We start from the raw sequence: 21,628 nt of genomic DNA on the forward strand, positions 1-21,628 counted from the left end.
TCATGTGCATTTCGTAATGCTGAATGTTTTAAATGCGGCAAGATAGGGCACATTCAGTCAGTATGCAAAACTACTGTTCACTTTAAATTCACTTGGTATTGTTTGTTTGAATCGCAAAAGCAAGTGGCTATCAAGACTCAGTGGCCGAGTGGATAACGCGATGGCGTTTGAAGCGAGGGTACTGGGTTCGAGTCCCAGAGTGAACATCAACTCTGAGATGCAGGTACATCCAGCTGACGAGTCCCAAATAGGACGAAACGCGCGTCCTGGATTCCACTGCTAGCCACTATCCATCTCTGCTTACTGTTCACTTTGCTTCAAGTATTACTAAGTCTTATAATCTAGATCCCAATAATTCGACTGTTCCTTGTCATCATTTATCTTTATACACCATGTCGAAAGGTAACGTTCATATTCAAAAGCGGTTATATACCTCCCTCGGTTCATTTCATGACTTTATTGTGGACACAGGTAGTATAGAGTCCATTATTTCATTCAAGAACTTGAAATCTTTAGATCCTAACTTTGTGGTCAGACCCACTGAAGTCTCAATATTGGGGATTACTGGACACGGATTGCCCATACGAGGATGCTGTGAATTGCTAATAAGAGATGATAATTCTCCATATATGCCTTGTGAATTTTTAGTTAGTGAAGTTGAATTGTCTTTACTAGTTTTTACAGAGAATCCTGATGCTTTACTTAAAGATTTGATAGCTGTGTGTGCTAAGTGTAGTGGAGGTATGAAAATCCAGCCTATAAAATTTCAAGCACAGGGTGATCCAGTCTTTCTTAAAGGACGAATAATTCCTTATGATCTTTGAGAAGCAGTACATAAGACATTGAACGATTTGTGTGCAAAAGGTATAATTCAACCAATTCAGTCTTCAGCATGCGGTACTCCTATTGTTATGCCATTGAATTTGGATGGCAAGACCCCTAGAATACGTGTGATTATAAATTAACACTGAACTCCCGTATGCTGAAGCAAACGTGCACGAAGATGGAGGCTGAAGATATTCTAGATCGAATTCATGGTTCTAAAATGTTTTCGAAAGTTGACTTTAAAGATGCTAATCTTCAAATCCCCTTAGATAAATCTACATCTATTTTGACAACAATTAACACTCCTTTAGGTCTGTTCAAATAAAACTTCCATCAATTTGGTCTAACTTGTTCTCCAACCATATTTCAGGATGTTATGAATAAAGAAGTGTGATAAATTGAAGTATTTGAATTGTGGTACAAACTAGTAATCCCAGAGAAAAGGCAATTTAATCAAGAAGTATTAGATGAACATGAATGAATGTATTGTATTTGGAATTCAAAGGAGTCATTGGTTCATTCAAACGCCACACCTTAAATTGGAGTGTAAGTATCTGTGACCGATTGTGCGTATTCTTCTTAAGTTCATCTTACGTCTGTCCGATAGTGTATTGGATAAATACTCTGTATTATCTAGAATGCACTCGTTGGTTTTAGAACTAACCACTGAAATTGTAACAGACTCACTGATTCCTGGAATTGCATACAATCATCATGTCGGTTGTGTGGTGAATGATTGTATTCTTCCGAATTCCATTAGTTCATATCCCGAGTTTAATTGTTAATACCTAACTCCAAATGTTCTGAAACTGTCACTGTTATTTCACTAAGTACACGTACAGAGATCATTAGAACCCAAAGTACATACACAAATTTTAATGTGTGAATAACAAAAATTGTTTTATATGTATTGCCATGGTTTGAAAATACCGGCAGCGTTATCATCAGCCACTGATTTACAAATATGAATGAGTAGACTATTGATAATTTCTGATTTATATTTATGTAACGTTAAACATACAAACAAAAATCATTTTAGATGATAAATATAAGTGATGAAACGCTTATTCAAAGTACATGTCACCTACTCACAGCAGACTTACACTTTAACTGATGCTTTTCTTATGTTAAATATCCTACAGCAGTAATCAGTCAGCAATTGAATGTCATTATAATTCACTAATTAGAGGTAATAAGATTTCCATGTGATATTTGCACACACATATTTTAAGAATTTGTAAAATAAAGGATGCTCAATATTAATTCAAGGATTCTCTATCATGTGTTCATGAATAATGAATAAGTTAGTTTTACATTAGGTGCCAACCATCATATATATACAAGGTAACAAATATATATACAAATGTAGAATGTTGTGTACAAGTCGCTTACGTCTTCACTCACACGAACGACAAATAAGATAGGATGAAAATATGAGAAATCCCTTGTTACTTAACAACAGAATTAAAACTGTGGTTGGTTCCATAATGTATGGAGATGGTCTAAATAATACTTATATCCCTGTAGGTTGACAGAAATGCCACATTTTTAAATGTTAGGTGATGGATCCGAAGATGAAATAATGATTTCAACAGTAGTAAGAAACTGAAAGTGAGACACATTGAAGATGAATACGGAGCGGACTAGTAAATATTGGAGGCTATGATGTTCATCCCATTATTTCATGATACCAGACAAGCGAAAATAAAACAACAATGGTCTACGGTACAGGTAATTTTCCTTGAAGTAACATTAAGTGGTTAAAAGCTTTTTAATTGAACACTAATAGTCGAGACAGATCTTATACAGAATTTGGCAGTCAAACATGTCGTCCATTAGGGTTTACCACATCCATACTATTATTTAGTTTTTTTCACGAATATACACTTAGAAATAGCACTTCATCTGTCTGACTTTCAAGGGTTAACCTACTATTTGACTCACCAATTGCTTTAGTTTGCAGATAAAATAGTTCTGTTTGCTGAAGATGCCGACAATATATGGTGTTCTGGACAGTTTGAGTGACAGTACAAGAATATTTGGGATGGGTCACTTTCCTTCTCGGTGCAAACTGTTTCAGGACCGTTCTGCATCCAGCCCTAGCGTGACAATTGAGAGAAGAGTAATCAAGCGTTCCGGTCACTTTACTTGCCTCATCAATTCTTGTGGATTAATGACTGAATAGATCTCGTGACGGATTCCAAAAGTTAGATTGGCTTCCGCACCGTCACAGTTTTACTCTTGTGATTTGTTGCGTGATAAATCTACTTATGAAAGCTTTGACATTTTAACAAATTCATCTCAAAATATGTCCAGTTTAAAAGATTCTGGACCGATTGATTTATCACGTTGGTAAAGACAATCACTGTCGTCATCATCATCACAATGGATGGATAATAACAGTAGCAACTTGTCAATGGAACAAAATCAATCTATTAGTGAAGAGGAGAGATGTCTATCTACTTGTTAAGGGGCGATTATACTTATGTAGAAGTCTGTTGGGTTTTACTCTATGATTGTGAAATATGGCTTTCAAAAGTAGACCACATTTCTACAGTACTAGTATTTGATCATAAAGGTCTTCGTGTGTGGTAAAACAACTCAGTGAATATGAAAAGTCAGCTGATGAGGCTGTGGATCTTCTTCAACTGAGGCGACTAGGACATGTGTTACATATGCCAAATCAATAACTATCTCGGGACGCGATCGTATCTGGCGTAGGAGTGATCAAAGCAAGACATGTCATTGACCTACAAAGTCATTGAGTGTTGGTCCGAAGCATGTGAGTAGGTACAGAATACTTGGTTGGGATGCGCCTGACAATCGTAATCACTGGTTGGAGTGGCACATATAGGTTCATTTTTTATCTAGTGTTAATATTATTTCGCGTAAATTGTCATTATTCTTAAGCACGTTCCCTATAGTTAGTTATTAATACAGCTTTCATCTCAGTGTTTATGTAACCTGGAAACGTGAGGTGAGTCAGTTCCTACTCTGGCAATGGCTTACCGACTAGATTTCAAAGATGTATTTTCCCGTTGCTCACAGAATAGGAAAAGTCAAGGTCATAAGGCAAACACCAAAGGTTCGTTGGATCTAAGAATACTGAATGAATATTTTGGAAAGGAAACAACTCAAAAAACAGAAACGAGGACAGTTCAATGGTTTATAACAGGTTATTATGTAGCTGGTTTCCTTACTAATGAAAACCAATAGCTTGCATGAGAAATTTTAAATGGACCAACATTTCAGTAGTTGGTGTTGAAACAGAGCATCTACGATTGCCGTAAACAGGTTATTCAAGTGGGCTAAATAAATGATAATATTGGTGAGTGACAGAATCCATGTTTTTCTAAATGCAAACCAGTTTATTTACCAATGAAATATCTTTCATTTTGTATCAAAAGTGATTTCCAAGAATAATTTTTCTAAAGTATGATAAATCATACTTTTTTGAGAAATCACTGTCTGAATGAACTTATGCTCAAAATCCACATATAAGAAAAAAATATTTACGGTTGACATGGTGTTCTCAGACTAAAGAACGCTGCCTGTTAATAATTCACTTCAAGAATTCCGAGCACTTGAATTCTAACATGTAATCGGTAATTATGTCGATCCTTCGATATACTATTCCACTGAAAATTCATTAACTTATGAGATAAAATCACGTTTTGTCTCTACATAATCCACGGGTATTCAGTGAATTAATACCAAGTTTTTAACATTATACTAAGGAACTGTTATAATTCCTGCGACTTCATGACGAACTTTGTGACGAACAGGCTGTTAGAGTTGACCTAGTAAATAACCTGTATTCTTAAGCATGTCTCAAATTCGATAATTTGTATAAACTCAGATTTTCCTAAACCTTTTTTTTATTTTATTTCTGTTCTTTTTTTTGTTTGTTTTGTTTCTTTTTTGGTAAAAAAAAATTGTTGAAATAACCCGTGCTGAGAATTCTATATTGTACCAGATTATAATATTGAATAAAGCCATTAATAATAATAATAATAATAATAGATCATAAATAACTAAGAATCACTGATTAGAACCAGACAGCATAAAACTGCAGTCTAGATATTTCTAAAATATTCACTGATTAAGTAGTGAGAAATCTTATATTAATAATTTACAATTATACCATCAGTAAATGCAAATCGTAATGGGTAACTTTGGCTCTTGTAAATGGTTCGTCGAAAAACAAAAGTTTTAAAATTATCATTCATGAGTTATAGGACCGAGATCCCACATGTTTATATTTGTATGTCCTAAATATTTGTTTAGTAGTTGACAGATTGGATAGTTTAAAACGAACAAGTCATAAGATATGAACTTAGAACTGTGACAGTGGCTCAGTGAAACAATCATACCCATAATATTAAATGGTTTTCGATTGTGGACTGATATCGATACCAAGTCACAATCTTGGATTAAATATCTGTATTAAGGTAGCCAATGACACTTCGTTGACTAAATTGACAAATAATGTACACAATTACTGTTACGCGTTTAACCAAAGATTTTATGCATCTTACTCAGTATCCCTTATTTGAATTTCAGTATTACATAGAATTTTTAACCTTAATAGTCACCAACATATTGTACACACATTTCGGCTCTAGATGAACAGATCAGTGAAAAGTATAGAAAACAATGTTCACCATTCTGATAAATGAACGATATATTAAGTAGTAAAACTGTGGTAAGATATATATATATATATATATATGATAAATTAGATAACAACGTTAAATAGTAAGATAATGGTGTGGAGGCGTATTTGGAATAAACAAACAACTGTACAACTAAAGACCACACATCGTGAAAAATCGAGTTAACTATTAGGTGAGGTATAAAAATGAGCAGCACGCCAATAAAAAAGTAAACGAGAACGATTAGCTTTGTCTTAAATAAGAAGATAAAATAAGTATTATGGAACAGAATATTTAAAAATTACTTGGTATGTGCGGAGATAGCATAAGTAGTAGGTAGTATGATCAAGGGTGCAAAAAAATGGTCAAGGAAAAACAGATTTCTAAATGGACACAGCCGTGAATTTACTTTCAAAACAATATGTATTCTAAGTAAATAGAAGACATTTATTTGAAGCAGACTAATGAAGGTAAATACATAGGAGTTAAAAAATAGATATTTTAAACATTGAAGTGTAGGGAAATTGACCCAACGTCTTTAAAATAATGGACTGCTAAAAACAGCGAAATTCACATTTGTGGGACTGGTTGTAAAAAAGGGAAATACAGAGGACCTATGAAACGTAGCTAACAGTAAGGAAAAAAGAAACAAAATATGCCATGCCCTACGTCCCATGCGCAAAAACGTTTGAGGACATATATATTTATGTATAAAGGAAAACAGGGACAAGTTTTGCCTCAGAAAGCAGTATGCTGAAATGACAGTAGTAACCTAGCAACAAACGGGGATAAACTGGTTTCAAATGAAAACGGAAAAGAATGCATCCTAATGTGATTGAAAGAAAGTAATGCAAAAGTGATACACCGTAACTAAGTTTTAATGGTGCTATTATTTGTAGGAACACAATAATAAACGGGAACTAACAAGCTCTAGGAAAAAAACATGAAATTCATGTTCGAGTTCTGCAAAATCACTAAACTGCTTCCTAATGTATACAAAACATATGCTATCCGAGTATTCCCATTTGATAAGTGATCAACTAAGTAACTAATAAATAATTATTTAGGAAAATCAATTAAGTTCTTTAGTATCTTGCTTAGGGCAGAGATCGGTTAAAAATGTTCTGTTGGGAGGGGGTGATATTACTAGTTGATTGAATTGTTATAGGATGTGAAAGTATGACAGCAGGTAGGCATGGAGACATAATAGTTGCTGTGGGACCGGATAAGAATGGAGTACAATCCAAAGATTTTCCTGCAGGGTTAGACGGTTGCACAGATTGAATTGGTTGGAAACCAAAGTGACTGGAGACAGAGCCATTGTTAGAAAGTTGCATGGATGGTCCAGATGGAGCTACTGGATGAGAAAAACAACGAAATTCACCGGTGTTGTTTGCATGTGTTGTTATCACGGTTGCAGTAGACAAAATGGGCAAACTGATGGTCGATCGATCGGTAATATCCGTATACTGATCGAATGAACTGCGCTGAACCCAGTTGACAGATCGAGTTGGGGTCTGGGATCTTATAGGATGTTGGTTGCGATCCTGGACAAAAAGTATGGGGACTTCATTATTTATTACGGAAGGTCCAGGGGTTAACAACGAGACATTAAGCTGTGAATGGGACACAGGTTGCTTGTAATTAAGAACAGTAGGAACCGATGTGCGAGATGAGCATGAAACAGAATTAGCAGACGATGGGATAGCTACTTTGGAAGGAGAGGAAACCGATTTTACAACTTGAAGTAGGGGTGCACACTCACTGCTGGCTTCCAATGCTTTAGGATGAGAAATTAGGATATTGAGAGGAGATGATGACCCATTTGATGAAGAAACATTAAGTGATTTTGAATAAACTAGAGAACGAGGAATTTGTAGTTCTGAAGTTTTCATCAATTTCGGAAATGAACTGTCACTACTGCACTGGGTTGCATAAAAGTTGTTGGATCGGTAGGGTTCAAAATATGATGTACATGATGTGGAGTTCCTCTCCGTAACGCTTGTCGGTAGTGAAACGTCGTTTGGAACAAAAGACGTAGAAACAGTAATATGTGTGTTTCCCACACTTGTTGTACTCGAAGTTGTTATATGAGACACGTTTTTGGACCAAGAAGTTAAATTAGCATGTGAGACAGAAACTGATGTTTGCATTGAAACAGAAGACATGATTTCGGATGAACAGGTTACAGGTGCTCTGCACAAAATCATTTGAGATTTATTTGCACCAGGGATGAGCAAAAACTGTTGTTGAGTAATTGTAGCTTTTGGATTTAAGCTCTGGAGGAACGCGACGGCTTCAGATAAATTATCGCCATCAACAAAGAAAGCGCGGGTTGTTGTGGAAGAGCGACTTTGGTGTGAATTAGAAGTAAGTAGTTTGGTAACACTAGAAACAGATGTCAAAGGGCTGATAGAGATGGTGTCCAGAGATGGAACAGATTTTACAGTTGCTTGAACTGGGCAAGTTGTAGGTTCCATAAGAACAGGGAGAGCTTGACAAAATGACTTTGACGGTACTATAGCTTCTGAGACTACAGAACTTATGCTACTCGTAGGACAGCTACCTGAAATTGGGTGAGTTAAGATTTGTGAAGAGTATGAATCAGAAGTGCTAGGTCGAACACTGGAAGGTACTGAGGATTTACTGCCAAACACTGGAGATGGGTATGAACCAAAAGACGCAGTTGGACTTACTTGAGACGTGTGTAAAGGAGCGGAAGAGCTAGAACATGGTCCTAAAGATGAAGAAGAATGCCCTGGTTGATGTAGATAATTTGTAAAATTCTGCCCTGACTGAACATTAGAGGGAGTAGGTGGTGCAGAAACACTCTGTTCGAAACGATGAGTTTTAGTGGGATGCACTGGACTAGGCAACTGTGAAAAGACTGAATGTTGTAGAACAATGCTAGCATTCGAGTTTGACAGATGAGGAGAAGACGGGTAGGACTGAGCGAAACTACTAGAGCAGTAATTGTAGTTATCGAGGTTGTTATTGTTAGTAGTGATGTTTTCTGAAGAGGCGTTGTTTACAGAAAGTAGTGGAGACATGACATTAATACTGGGAGCAGAAAGTGGGGAACAAGGGCTTTCAGATGCCAAATTAGGTCTAGTTAACTCTTGAGTTTCACTTTGCAAAGATGACACGTTAACAGAATGAACACTTCTGTCATTTGCTGATGGCGAGATAGGAGTTCTGAGTGAAGGCGAAGAAATAGACGGTGACTGCTTATTTTCGGTTTCGCTCAAAGAGACAAAATTGATAGAGGTAGGGTAATTGCGATTCTGGAAATACCCACTTGAACCACTCGAAGGATGTGGAGTCATACTGCCCGGCAAACCATAAAAACGCTGGCCCATCATACTGCGTTCAGATTCCTTTAACATACGTTTTGCCCGCAGCTTCTCTCTCATGGCAGCCAACGTCTTTGTTTGTCGAGGTGGAGGCATAGACGGTGACCCACAAGAACTAGTGGAATTGGAAGAACGTGATGGCCGCGCAGAACGTGAAGAATTACTGGTGCTATTTTGTCTGTTAGGACAGGGACTCACTAGCTTTGAATCCAGTGAAAGTCGCCGTGCATGAGTCTATAAATAAACATTGTATTAATGAGAAAAAGATATTTCGAATCGACAGAAAAATATATATGCATGCACTTATCTTATAAATGATTATTTTATATTTGTTATGAAAACGTGAAAAGTAAGGAAACATGAAACTTGCACAGTTACTCTTTGATGAGTCAGTATGTACAATTTTAAGTCATATTTGTCAGATAGTTATTCAATGGTAGTTTTATGTAGTCTCTCTCATAACTCCTACCGATCAAAAAGTCAGTTAACTATCAATGGTTTATTCAATTTAGTAATAAACATGTTTTAGTTACGTACCTATTATGATTCATAAATTGTGGTACGATATAGTCTGATATTTCACTTCTTTAATCACGTGAGCTGTGAACTGCAATATTAGAGCAGTTAATACCGCACGTTTGGTCTTTTAGCTATATGATTAGAGACTGTGAAAGTGGTAATTTCTATGATTTACTGATAATATGAAAAATACAACCAAGTTGTGATTACATTTACCTCCAATTTCATGGCGACTGATGCCAACTTGACTGAGTACTTTTAAACATTCGCTGAATTTGAATTAAGTTATACATTGGGATTATTCTTAAACCATTTTTTTCAAATTTAGGCTTTAACTTCTATTGAACCAAAACGCACAGAATATAAAGTTCCCTTATTACTTGAATGAAAATCTTGGTATACTCAGTTCACAAATGGTTCACATTTTAAACCAAAACCAAGAGCAAAAGATATGATTTATGTTTTAAATCAGTTTTAGTTCACTTCTCAAAGTCTTGTACGCAAATGATGTGAACATGCCACAAAGAATGCTGAAATCAGATAGTCACGGAATAATTAGCTTATAATGATTGAAATAGCTAAATTTAGTCACATCAACCTATTGGCATCCACATTTGATTTCTACAAACGGTAGCTTGATAAGCATAGAGCATGAATAGATAACTGCAAGCGTCGCAAGTTCATAATCAGATATATTATTGAGCTACAAATGATAAGTAACATTTTACACTTAATCAAATTATTAGACATGAAACAATTTGAGACGAACACCTTTGTGTTATATCCTAGTGGAGATTAAATTATAGGTAACTTCTAAGAACTATTTATGGACTAATATTATACATATATTCCTACTATATAACTGTTAAGAAACTAAACTATGTATATTTATATTCCTCTTATTATAAGCTTTAATTTGACCTGTTGGATACTGTTATATGGTTTACTATTCTTAAGTTATTCTCAATCTATTAAGCTCAGTTTCTCACAGTCATATCCAGTTTTTCGTTTGATCTTGTACATATGTTATTTTCTGTTTTATGATGTGATGTGGTCTGATTTTGCTTGTATATAAACTAAGTAGGTTTGACATATATGATTCGATATAACGGAGGTTGATACTTGCTTTCTGGACTGAATCGGCTGGATTAGACGAGAAGCCGTTATCTCCAGGATCAATAAGAACTCTAGGCTGCTCGTACTGGTTTATGCGTCATTTTTCCGATCAATAAGTCGGTGACTCGAATTGGCGATCATATCGCGTGACATATTAACAATGAACAAGGGTCACAAGTTATAACGCTTTGTAGATCATAAACTAACCTAACAATAGAACCTAAAATCTGACCTCTATGTCTTAAGGTGCTAAGCTCCTATTTATCAAGTACAAAACAAACAGGAGGACTGTGTATATCAAAGTGATACCTTACCAAGCTACTCAAATGTTCGGTAGAGTTTAATTTAAATAATATATAATGCCGCTCTGAATCAAAAACTTGCTCAGTTTAAAGAAATTACAACAGTAAATGCCATAAGAATTATCGACAAATATTAAAACTCACTGGCTTCATGTTTGGAGAATCTGTTAACTTAAGTTCTTCCGACTCAAGGGTCTTATCACAAAGTTTCAAACCTTTATTTGAATCCCCTACAGATGAAGGTGAAACTAAAGGCCCGTTGTAAGCAGGACTTAATGACAGAGAACGATCATCACGATTTCTATCTGACAAACAACAAACAGAATCTGTGAATTCACTGTTTTCCAGATCAGCTGGATAAAATGATTTGCCCGAGCTGGGTATACTGTTATTTAGAGTATCATCTAGAGGAAAAGGGCAGAGTTCTGACAAATCCGAAGTTTTATTCTGAATAATACCTTCACACTCAATGTCGTTGGATTCCATAGAACATTCTGACTTCTCTTTCAATCTTTCTCTTGGTTGTATTGGTGAAGGGGAGCAAACTATCATAGATTCATTGTTACCATCACTCTGCAAATATGAAAGTTTTGTGCTTCGATTTCTTTTGCTTTGGGAATTCTTAACAGATGAACCAGAAACAGAATGTGTTGAAGAAATAAGAGAGGCATCTACTGGTGGTGAATTGGTAAAAATTGATGGATGATGAAAATCGTTGTCGGGTGCGTTACAATCGAAATTCTTCGGTTTTGATCGGGATGAACGGCGTGAATTTGTTTGACCAGACTTTAAGAAAGCAAAAAAGTGGTTACTAGTTATACAAATAAGCAAAACTATGTAGCTCACAAACTCGAAGTAATAAGCAAGAGACACAATAGTACATCTTCTTCAATCCAAATGGAATTTGGTACATTATTAGGGAAAAGCATGACAAGATCAGTAATCACTTTAAGACAGAATATTCCAGACGGTGTTTATGTGACAGCAACTCAAAGAAGCAACAACTTAAAACCTTTATTTGAGCTATTACCGTTTTTTAATAAGAGTTTATCGTACTAGACTTACCTGGAATTTCGGTTGCAAAAAATCCCCATATTAAAGGGACTACCGTTTTTTGTCACCGCTGTACTGGGGTCAGGTAAGGTTTATTGGCTAAGCTACTTTCATCTAACTTTGCTTTTGACCAGTTTGGAACAAACAAAGGTAGTGTGGTGCTGCTAGAACCAGAAAGACGTCACTGAAAATGATGACCATGACCTGTGATTACATATAGACTAAGCAGTTAGGTTAGCCGTTGTCCATGTAACTTTAATTGGGAGGGATCAGGCACTTATAACCTCCTTATAGATAAACTATGTACACAATTTGCTTCATTTTGAGGAGGATAAGAGGAGAGGTGTAGCCAAGAATAGTATATAAGATCCAGCTGATAAAAAATAATATTTGTAATGACTTGAAAGAAGATTGATACGTCACTGTTGCTAATTGAACTAAATGCCGATTACTGCCACAGCTACCAGTAAGGCTGTGCTGATATGACTGAGAGATAATTGCTACCTGCTACTTACTGCAACGGAACACGGGTGCTATGCCGACGCAAAGAAAACAAGACTTTAAATGAAGGATTACTTATAATTCATCCCTAAATTATATATTTGTTTCCTTTTTAACATGGTCAAGAAAGACTTCTTCTAGTCAAGTGAGTTTCTCTTACCTAAAAGAAAGCTACAGCAAGATCGCCACTGGCTTATACTCTGAGCCATGTTTGATGATGCCTTAAGCCCGTGAACTGCATAGAGAGATAATAGCATTTTTAGACATAGTTTATGGTTGAGACTAATGATAATCCAATTGCATACTTCTATCGCTTTTCATATAAAGAGCCCTTGTTTGATCACCATTTCGACTAACCTAAAATTTGTTGATACTCTCAATAAACTATCATTTTGTTCTTTCAATAGCTATAATTGGAGTTTCTGTTGTGCGAAGTTCTTAAATTTTAAACGAAATCCAGAATCAGATGTTTGATATGATGGTCAAAATACACTCTGTTAAAGATCCGAACCCGATAAGTTGACTCATTAAAGAGGTTTGTTCGATCAATTAACGTAGTAGAGTTAAGCAATATGGGGACACCAATTAATTCTACCATAAGATGAACGTCTAATGAAAAAAAATATAAAAACAAGTAGGACTTGCCACATGGAGAATTAAATTTACAAGCAGATTCATTATACCTCCTAAAGAAAAAGATGAAGTCTAAATCGATAGTTTCAATTGCCTTATGAAACCAGTTATTATGCACGTATTACGAAGACATTTATAAAACGGGAAAACTGACGATGCACGATACATGAACTGAAAGTACTGAAACCAAATTAACCTCTCAATATGTAGTGGTATGATTTATTGATGCTTATTCAGGATGCACAGGTTTATGTATTTGATTTCGAGTTACACTGTGTGTGAAGTCCAGTGATACTCCTCAGCTGCCAAATACCAAGGCGGTTGGGGAAGGGTATGAATCTCTAAACCATTGTCTGAAAGCCTTAGTCACTAAGCCACCGCCCCATCTAGGTGCTAGTAATCGAGATACATTTGAAAACTTCTAAGTTAAATAGAGATAAACGAATAACAACAATACTGTATATTTTCATACAATGGTGAACCTATTTAACTTGTCAACACTTGTGTCAAAAGAGATAGGAGGCGGAAGAACACCAATAAGCAACGAAACATCCAGTGTATGGAAATACTCAGGATTTAGAAAATGAAGCTAACTAACCTGGTTCCTGAAACTTATTACTTTGTTTAAAGAACATAATCGGAATATCGCATAACCATAGCAATAATTAAACTTCGTTGTTCAGCCCTCTAGAAAAAAGGCGCTCTTTGTACTCGTAACTTCGAGCTTCACCTAACAATTAACATGTCCGTTGTTTTGATTCAAGCTCAATATCAACAGAAAGTTACCGTAAATCATTCTTTTTTCAACAAACATGAAAAGTGATCAAAGTTCATGCTTGTCAACTATTTAAACACTACCCTCTTTAAAGTGTATTTACCATAAAATATACATATCCCTGAAATCAAGTAACAAATAGCCATAGTTCTGATGAGTTGGCAGGATCATATTTATTGATTTTGATAAATTTGATCTTGATAGAAACAGTGCTTACCGATTTCTTAGTACGTATTTCATGAACAAACGTTTTTTTTTTATTATTGTTTGTATTTGATTGAAGCAAATCACTGGAAGAGGTGTATCTATACCGGTTGCCTACATGGGCTCGTAGGCCAGCTCGGTTACGAATACGTGGGGTGAATTCACCTTTAGCTTGGCGATCAGAAAAGTCTTGGAGGGCTTTTGTAAAAAATTCGTTGTTGAGGGCAGTAGGATGTAACCATACAGTATTTGACTGCTCAGATGACTCAATCCCCGAAGATAAAGAAAGTGATGGACTATAATCATTTTCATCGATTAAAGCAGAATTATTAAGAGACATCTCTCTGCAATGATCAAACAATGGTAAAAGTTGACACAGCATCTGCTGGACATCCAAAGGAAGAGAATGAAATGTCTCCCTGTTAATGAGCAACTGAAAAGGAGCAGAATGGATTAGTAGGGAAATAAAAACCGAGAACATATATAATTTACCTTTAACTGTTTTTTTCTAACTTTTGATAAAATAAGACAAATGGTAAAATGGTTCACTATTCCACGACAATACTTCCAGATTTGAAAAGTTTATTTTTTGATATGGGATTTTGATTATATATACACGAATATTTTGCAGTGACAAATGAATAATCAACATTTCCAAATTAAAAACCATGACATATAACAAAGATTTGAAACTCTACACTGGAGGCAGAAAGGAACTATATCGGAGCATGGTCCCATGCAGTGGAATACTGAAACAAATTCTATTTCACCAGTGACATTATGGGAACTCCAAATGTTTGATCACCATTATAACTGATTCCACCCAGTAAGACTAAAAACAGCAAACTCAAGGTCGGAGAGTGAAGTCGTACTGTTGATTGCACAGAGGTGTAAAGGCAGTAGGATGTCTTCCTCAGACAACCAGAATAACAGAGATACTGTCCTCCCACAAAGGGAGTGTGGGGTTAGAAAACGTCGACCCTAAAAATGCACACCGCCTTATTTTACGGATTATATATATTTTTATTTATTATTTATTTAAACACATAAATATTGGTACAAAAAGCACCAGATAAATATGCGCCTCACAAATCTCATTTGATTTGTGTGAGGGCTGAGATACTGCCCAGGTGCCCAGACTGAAGCAGGTGGTTTTCTTAGGGGGCCACTATAAATTTGCCTCTGTATTTCCTCGAACACACATTCGCCTGTCTGCTTTAAATTCACTCGCTGAGCATATAACTTTGTTGTCTGTGCTATTTGCTAATAAACTGCAGTTGCCGCTTCTTATTGCCTTTTGATTTTAAGCACCGTTGAGAATTATGTAATAACGGTTACAAAGGTGATTGACCAACGAAACAAAGCCACTACAATAGTACTCGTAGCAGGTGAACTTAACGCCCAAGTAGATAGTTGAGACTAAACAGAAAGACATTTAGGTGGATATTTTAGTATTCCGGTTCAGCGAACAGATAATGGTGATGGTCTGTTGCAACTATGCTCAGACAATCGTTTATTTTTAGCAAACGCTAATTTTAAGCATAAGGAGAGAAATCGTCTAACATAGTGACCCCCTGAACCAAACCAACGATGAACTCAAATAGACCATATTGCCATCAGTCATCGTTGGAGAGGCTCAATAGAAGACTGTCACTCGTTCTGGAATACATGTTTAGACTCTGATCATGTTCTAATACGAGTACGCGTTTGTTTGCGCCTCACTGGACGCAGAAAACCCACACTAAGAAGACCCATTAGAATTGAACTCAGTAACGAGAAAGTCAGAAGTGGATTCCAGGAACAACTGAGGTCACACTTAGGTAGTTCTGAAAACGAGGCTGAACCAGATGTTGCTTGGAAAGATGTACGAACAGCTGTGGAAACGGCAATGACATCTATTAGCGATTTAAATCAAAGGGTTACGAAAAACCAATGGACTTCTACTAAGTCTATTGCACTGATGGATTCTCGTAAACTCATCATATCAGGCTCTGAACACGATGAAGAGCGCAAACAAATCAGATCTAGGTTAACCGAAAGTCTACAGAGCAATCGTGAGCAGTGGTGTGCAACGAAAGCAAAAGAGGTGGAAAAGGCAGTGGCTGTAGGTAACACCAGAAAGCTTTTCAGACTAATAAAAGAAACTGGAATTAGGAAGTCAAGTGTAAGTGAGACAATATCGGAAAAAGACGGTACTTTTATCTGCTCTCAGCCCAGATGTTTAGAACGATGGACGGAACACTTTAAGGAGCAGTTCAGCTGGCTTGAAGCTACTCTACAGCTGCCCACCATTCCCAGACAACCTGAATGAAACATTGAAATAGACCTATCTACTCTAGTTGAAGTTTAAAAAGTTATAGGTAATCTGAAACAACGAAGAGCAGGTGGTCCAGATGTCAGTCAGCTACAACGTAGGACCAGGGATATATATGCACCGGTCCAAGTTGCCACACCTCATTAGCGATTAGGTTGACTAATATTGCAGCTGAAACCTGGGAACTGGACGTAATCCCATTTGACAGGTCGCAATCACTGGTCGTCTCAGTATATAAGAAAGGATCAAAACCATCCTGTGATAACCATAGAGGGATTAGCTTGGTTAATATAGCGTCTAAAATGCTAGCCTCAATAATTATCGGGTGCCTAACAAAGACTGGTGAACTGTAAACATGAGAAAACCAGGCTAGCTTCAGACACGGTCGTGGCTGCATCGACCACATAGTCACTATTCGTCAGGCATGCTTATCGGCGTCAGACAATGATGGTTTTTCTTGATGTGAAAGCAGTATTTGACTCTGTAGACCGAGAAGTTCAGTGGCAGTGTCTGTCATTGAAAGGCGTACCTCAGAAGTACATAAGCCTTGTAAAGACTCTTTACTAGATTACTACCAGGATGTTTGGGATGCGTTTCTCCCCCTCTTAATGCAAGTTGTTTCTTCAAGACTGGTCTGCGTCATTACCTGAACTAAGGATTTTGGGGTGAAGTAGTCGAACGCGTCAATAACTTCACTCGTCTTGGAAGTCTGACCAGCCGTAATGGGTTGGTGTCTGACGAAATCTCTACACCGATTCAAAAAGCTCGTTTGGATTTTGCGGAGTTACGTCGCCTATGAAGAAGGCGAGATATCCGTCTATTAATTAAAGGACGAGTATACTGTGTAGTAGTTCGTTCTGTTTTACTTTACAGCTGGGAAACGTGACCATTAAGAGTACGGGATACTCGTAAGTTACCAGTATTCGATCACAGATGTCTTCGAAACATTGGTCGCATTTGCTGGGATCAACGGGTAAGTAATAGTGAGGTTAGACGCAGGGTATTGGGGAATGATGGTAAATCAGTTGATGAGGTTGTGAATCGTCATCGACTGAGATGGTTGGGCCACGTATTACATATGCCCAACTGACTACCATGGCGCGCAATGCTGACCAGTTCTGGAAACAGATGGAAGAAAGTTAGGGGCTACCAAACCGAAACGTAGCATCAGTCAATAAAATCATTAACTTCTTATCTTAGCCATGTTGGTAGATACAGATTACTTGGTTGGGGTCCATGTGACTATCGTAACCAATGTTCGAAGACTCTGAGTGACAAGGCGGAGAATCGATCACAATGGGGTAAGTGTATACACTCTCTGTCTTTTCTTAAACCGTGAGATTAAAATTTCTTTATATCTTTCTTTCGACGAACTAATTCTTTCTTCCTGTATTTTATCCTTATATGCAATCTATCTTCTAAATATTACTACCACTGAAGTAACTGCTTTCATGAATTTGATGTTCATGTTGTTGTGCTAATGAGATGTAGAAATTTGGACCGATGCATACACGTGCCCGGTCCTACGTTGTAACACGTCAAACAACCCAAAACCATGTACCTGTCCTCGTTGAAATATCGCATCACTCTGCCTATAACTGGAAACCAGCATGCATTAGGTAATTTTTTCCAGAATGTATGATTTATTGTTGCTGGTACTCAAAATATATGCAATTTCAGAGTCTTGTTTATATGACTTTATTGTTAGTAACGGGACCACAACTAAAAAATTGAGATGTTTTTGAGTAATGAGATGGGTTATAGGAAACCTTAAGTATAATTCCTAAGTACTCTGGTAAATTGACTAAAAAGTCTGACATTGCTTGGTCGTATGAGCCAAATTTAGAATAACAGACCTCGACAGGATAAACAATGTAGATAAGTCACCACGATCTACAGATTTACACAACTGAAAGATGAAAGTTACTATCTCAAAGACTGATTTGGTTATGTGGGTAAAACCGGTGAATTTGTTTCTATTAAATGGTTAGGGAACACGTTTAACAAGGACTTCACCATTCGTCCAGGATATTTAGAAAATATAAATACCTTGAAAATGAAAACAGATTAAATAATAATGTTGCAAGGCTAACTATTATGTATCTAATAAACAAAATAACACAGATGTACGAAAGTTGAGCAGATTTCAATTTAAAAATTTCTAAAGCTGTTGAGAACATTGCCAGAGACGGGGAGCTGTATGAAAATCTAAAAGTGAATGGGATCGTTGTAAATCCGTCACCTGAAAAGACATCAATCTTTGGTTTCGAGGGGGGTACCAGATACATATGCGCCACACAAATCTCATTCGATTTGTGTGAGGGCTGTGATACTGCCCAGGTGCCCAAACTGAAACAGGTGGTTTCCTTAGGAGGCTACACCCCGAACATTTGACCTAAAGGTCTGATCCACAAGGCAGTGGAGCATCGTAAGGAGATGCAGTCCCATGGTAGCCGGTGACCAACAGTTGGTTCATACGCCATTCGTTCCATCAGGATACTGGAGCCCATGTGCACCATTGGTTTGGAATCAGGGTTTTCCAACTCCCCTAGGTGGATCCTCCACATCCACCAACCCGGTTAAAGCGCCGGACATTCGCTTTTCGTCCTCTCACTTTTGTGAACAACACTCCCGCCACGAGAAGGCAGTGAGTAGGACTTCCCTGGCAGAGGCTATATACGCGTGGCCATGTGAGAGCATTTCGGGAGGGAGGGCGGACTCTCCCCATTCTCGGCCGTACCAGGGCATTTTGGGAATCGCCTGCGACCGCCGGGAGTCGAACCCGGATCGACTGCTTGGAAGGCAGCCATGATAACCGCTACACAAAGTTTGAAGGAACAAGGCGGAGATACAGAGCCTGACTATTTTTAAGCATTTTGAATGATGGAAACAAAGATGTCAGCTACAAGCTACTGTGTAGACGTCAGGGTGTCCTTAGGTTCTCGCCAATGACCATAAGTTATAATGAGAAACTTGTGGTAATCATAGAATCCCAGAAAGTGAGTTTAAAACTATGCAGTGGCGAGACTATAATTTATGGACGGACCAAGATAACAGGCCCTGGATTTTAGCGCGAAATTTATTCATACATTTGGCTAGATAACGTTTTGGCATTTTAGCTGATGCCAGTTCGTGATGAAAAACCTAAACCTAATTCCTAACTCTAGCCATCAACTGTAAATCATAATTCTAATTCTCCACACTGGTTTACAATCCCTATTTAGTCCTAGTAAGTAGATGCACACTCCCACGGTCATTTGAGCATCGCTCAAAGGTCGTCAATATATTATAGTCTCACTGAGAGAGGCACTAAACACTACATAATGAAGTGTTTTGATAGTATGCGCTGAAAAATACTTTACTTAAGCCGTATATTTATTTGAAACAGAAACCTTTTAACTACAAAGTGGTTTTTGTTACTGTTATTAAGTATCTCCACCCTTTTTTTTAGCTATTTCAAGGACTGATCTTTCTGAGTTCACTGGATTTTTACTGAAGTTGTATACAATAAGCAAGCTTGCTGAGTGAAATGCTTAATATCGGAAACAACTTACAGCGTGCTATAAAATTTGCCAGTGATACAGTTCAGTTCATGACTAATCTCCGTCTAAACCATGAATATTTTAGTATCAATTATTTGCCATTTGACGCTCACATCCTTAATCTTAGTACACTTCTACCCCAAACTTTTCCTTTCATGTTATTACGGAGTGTGGATATACAAGGCACTCAAACTTTCCCCATTTTTTTGAAATCACAATGTAATGAGAGGCTAAGTGACTCACATATACTGCGTGAGCAAGCATATCTGGGTGGGATGTATCCAAACACCAATGTGGACATCTGATAAATGTAGACTGAGTGGATGAGTCCATATCTTCAAGGTGCATTTTCGGCTATCATTACCATGAGCTGCCTTCAAAAATATCTATCTACCAGAAACACTCATACCAATAATAATAATAATAAGACATTTGAGGGAACTTTTTAGCATACGAATAACTCTAACTCGTAGTCGAGATGAAGACATTACAAGCATCTACGTGACCTAACTTGACACGATGCTATCTGAGGATCATATGCCAGCTGACTTGATACTGAAGTTGTCGATCAACTCTAGCATAAGTGCAGTATGAAAGTATCAATTAAAAAAAGACCAGTACTTACCTTTAGGTTAACCTTCGTCAATAGTGAATCAGGATTCTCTAGATCTAGTGTATCTACAAACGCAGATGACTGTTTCCTCTTGCTTGTGGCTCTCCTAATCGTACATCCTGGAGTAAACCCAGACAACTGTCTTTGTCGTGATTTGCTTAGCTTAGTAATAGAGTTGGGATGCGGACCTTTTTGAGCAGTATTTCTCAACATTGAAAAAGAGCAAACACCCACCAAAGACTCAATGTTTGTATGAAATGAATCATGATCACCGAAATTTCCAATTAAATGTGGAGATTCATTGTGTGTGACATTGTAACCCTGGTCACGACCACCACAACGACTACTAGGTGAGTGGCGCAGGCGAATCCTTAACTTCGGAATAAAAGGTGTATCCCTTGCAGGTTTGGGTGGAATAATTAATTTGGATGTGGCATACATATCCGACGTGACATATATATATACAGCAATATTCTGATTAAGTTATTGAGAAATGGTACGTATATCCATATTAATTTTGACCAAGGCCGAATATAAAGAGGAAAATGAAATACTTATTAGACCAGCTGGCTAACCGCCAACCTAACAGTTACGAGACCAGATATACAATCCCGCGCAAATACGTCCAGCAATTAACTTTGAAGTAACGCTACAGTTGGTTGGATAATATGCATATATCATTTATGATCAGTTATTATTCTTTACAAGCTTCGAAGTCGTATTTGATTAAAAAACCTAATAATCTAGCTTGTTTTTATTAGGTTCTTTTTGCAGTGTGTAGGGCCAGTGAAATATAACAGAGTCCTAGTCAAATCAGCCATCAAGTCTCACAGAGCCCTTTTCTCAGATATGACTAGGATTTTCAGGAAGGGCCGAACCAAAACTCCTTAGGCCACCAAAACCGCAGGGTGAACCATGAAAGTTTGAGTGATCTGTGATATTTTGCCTGGACCATCCCAAAATTTGTTCCTAAGTTAACCAAGTATACCTGACCATTCACTTAGCTTGGATCGACATCTGAAAGTTTGAAAAACAAATAATTCTATCCCACTCAGTGTGATACAGGAAGAGAGTGGTTAAACAGGCACTCATTTGATGCCTGGTATGAGCACAACGGTATAAACTATTTGGTGGATTCGCCATCATCTTGTAAAATGAAGCCCAGCTGGGATGATAATGTAGCGGTAAATAAATCCAAAAAACCAATAGCTCTGCAGGTCTTC

General features: G+C 37.2%; 1 protein-coding gene and 1 non-coding gene across 2 annotated transcripts; one reads left to right on the forward strand and one right to left on the reverse strand.

Moving 5' to 3' along the window:
* Positions 1-138: 138 nt before the first annotated feature.
* Positions 139-204, forward strand: Smp_tRNA_00747_Gln_TTG.1.1. Its single transcript has one exon. It is a non-coding gene (tRNA).
* Positions 205-6,091: 5,887 nt separating this feature from the next.
* On the reverse strand, positions 6,092-20,846 carry Smp_174220 (hypothetical protein; the record flags this gene model as incomplete). The annotated part of the gene is made up of 4 exons (XM_018788843.1): positions 6,092-9,067; positions 10,915-11,556; positions 13,950-14,369; positions 20,418-20,846. 4 exons carry the CDS (start codon positions 20,844-20,846, stop codon positions 6,578-6,580), a joined length of 3,981 nt encoding a protein of 1,326 aa, XP_018654345.1. The 3' UTR covers positions 6,092-6,577.
* Between the last annotated feature and the right edge of the window lie 782 nt (positions 20,847-21,628).

Source organism: Schistosoma mansoni, chromosome W, assembly GCF_000237925.1.
Source record: "Schistosoma mansoni strain Puerto Rico chromosome W, complete genome".
Taxonomy (NCBI): domain Eukaryota; kingdom Metazoa; phylum Platyhelminthes; class Trematoda; order Strigeidida; family Schistosomatidae; genus Schistosoma; species Schistosoma mansoni.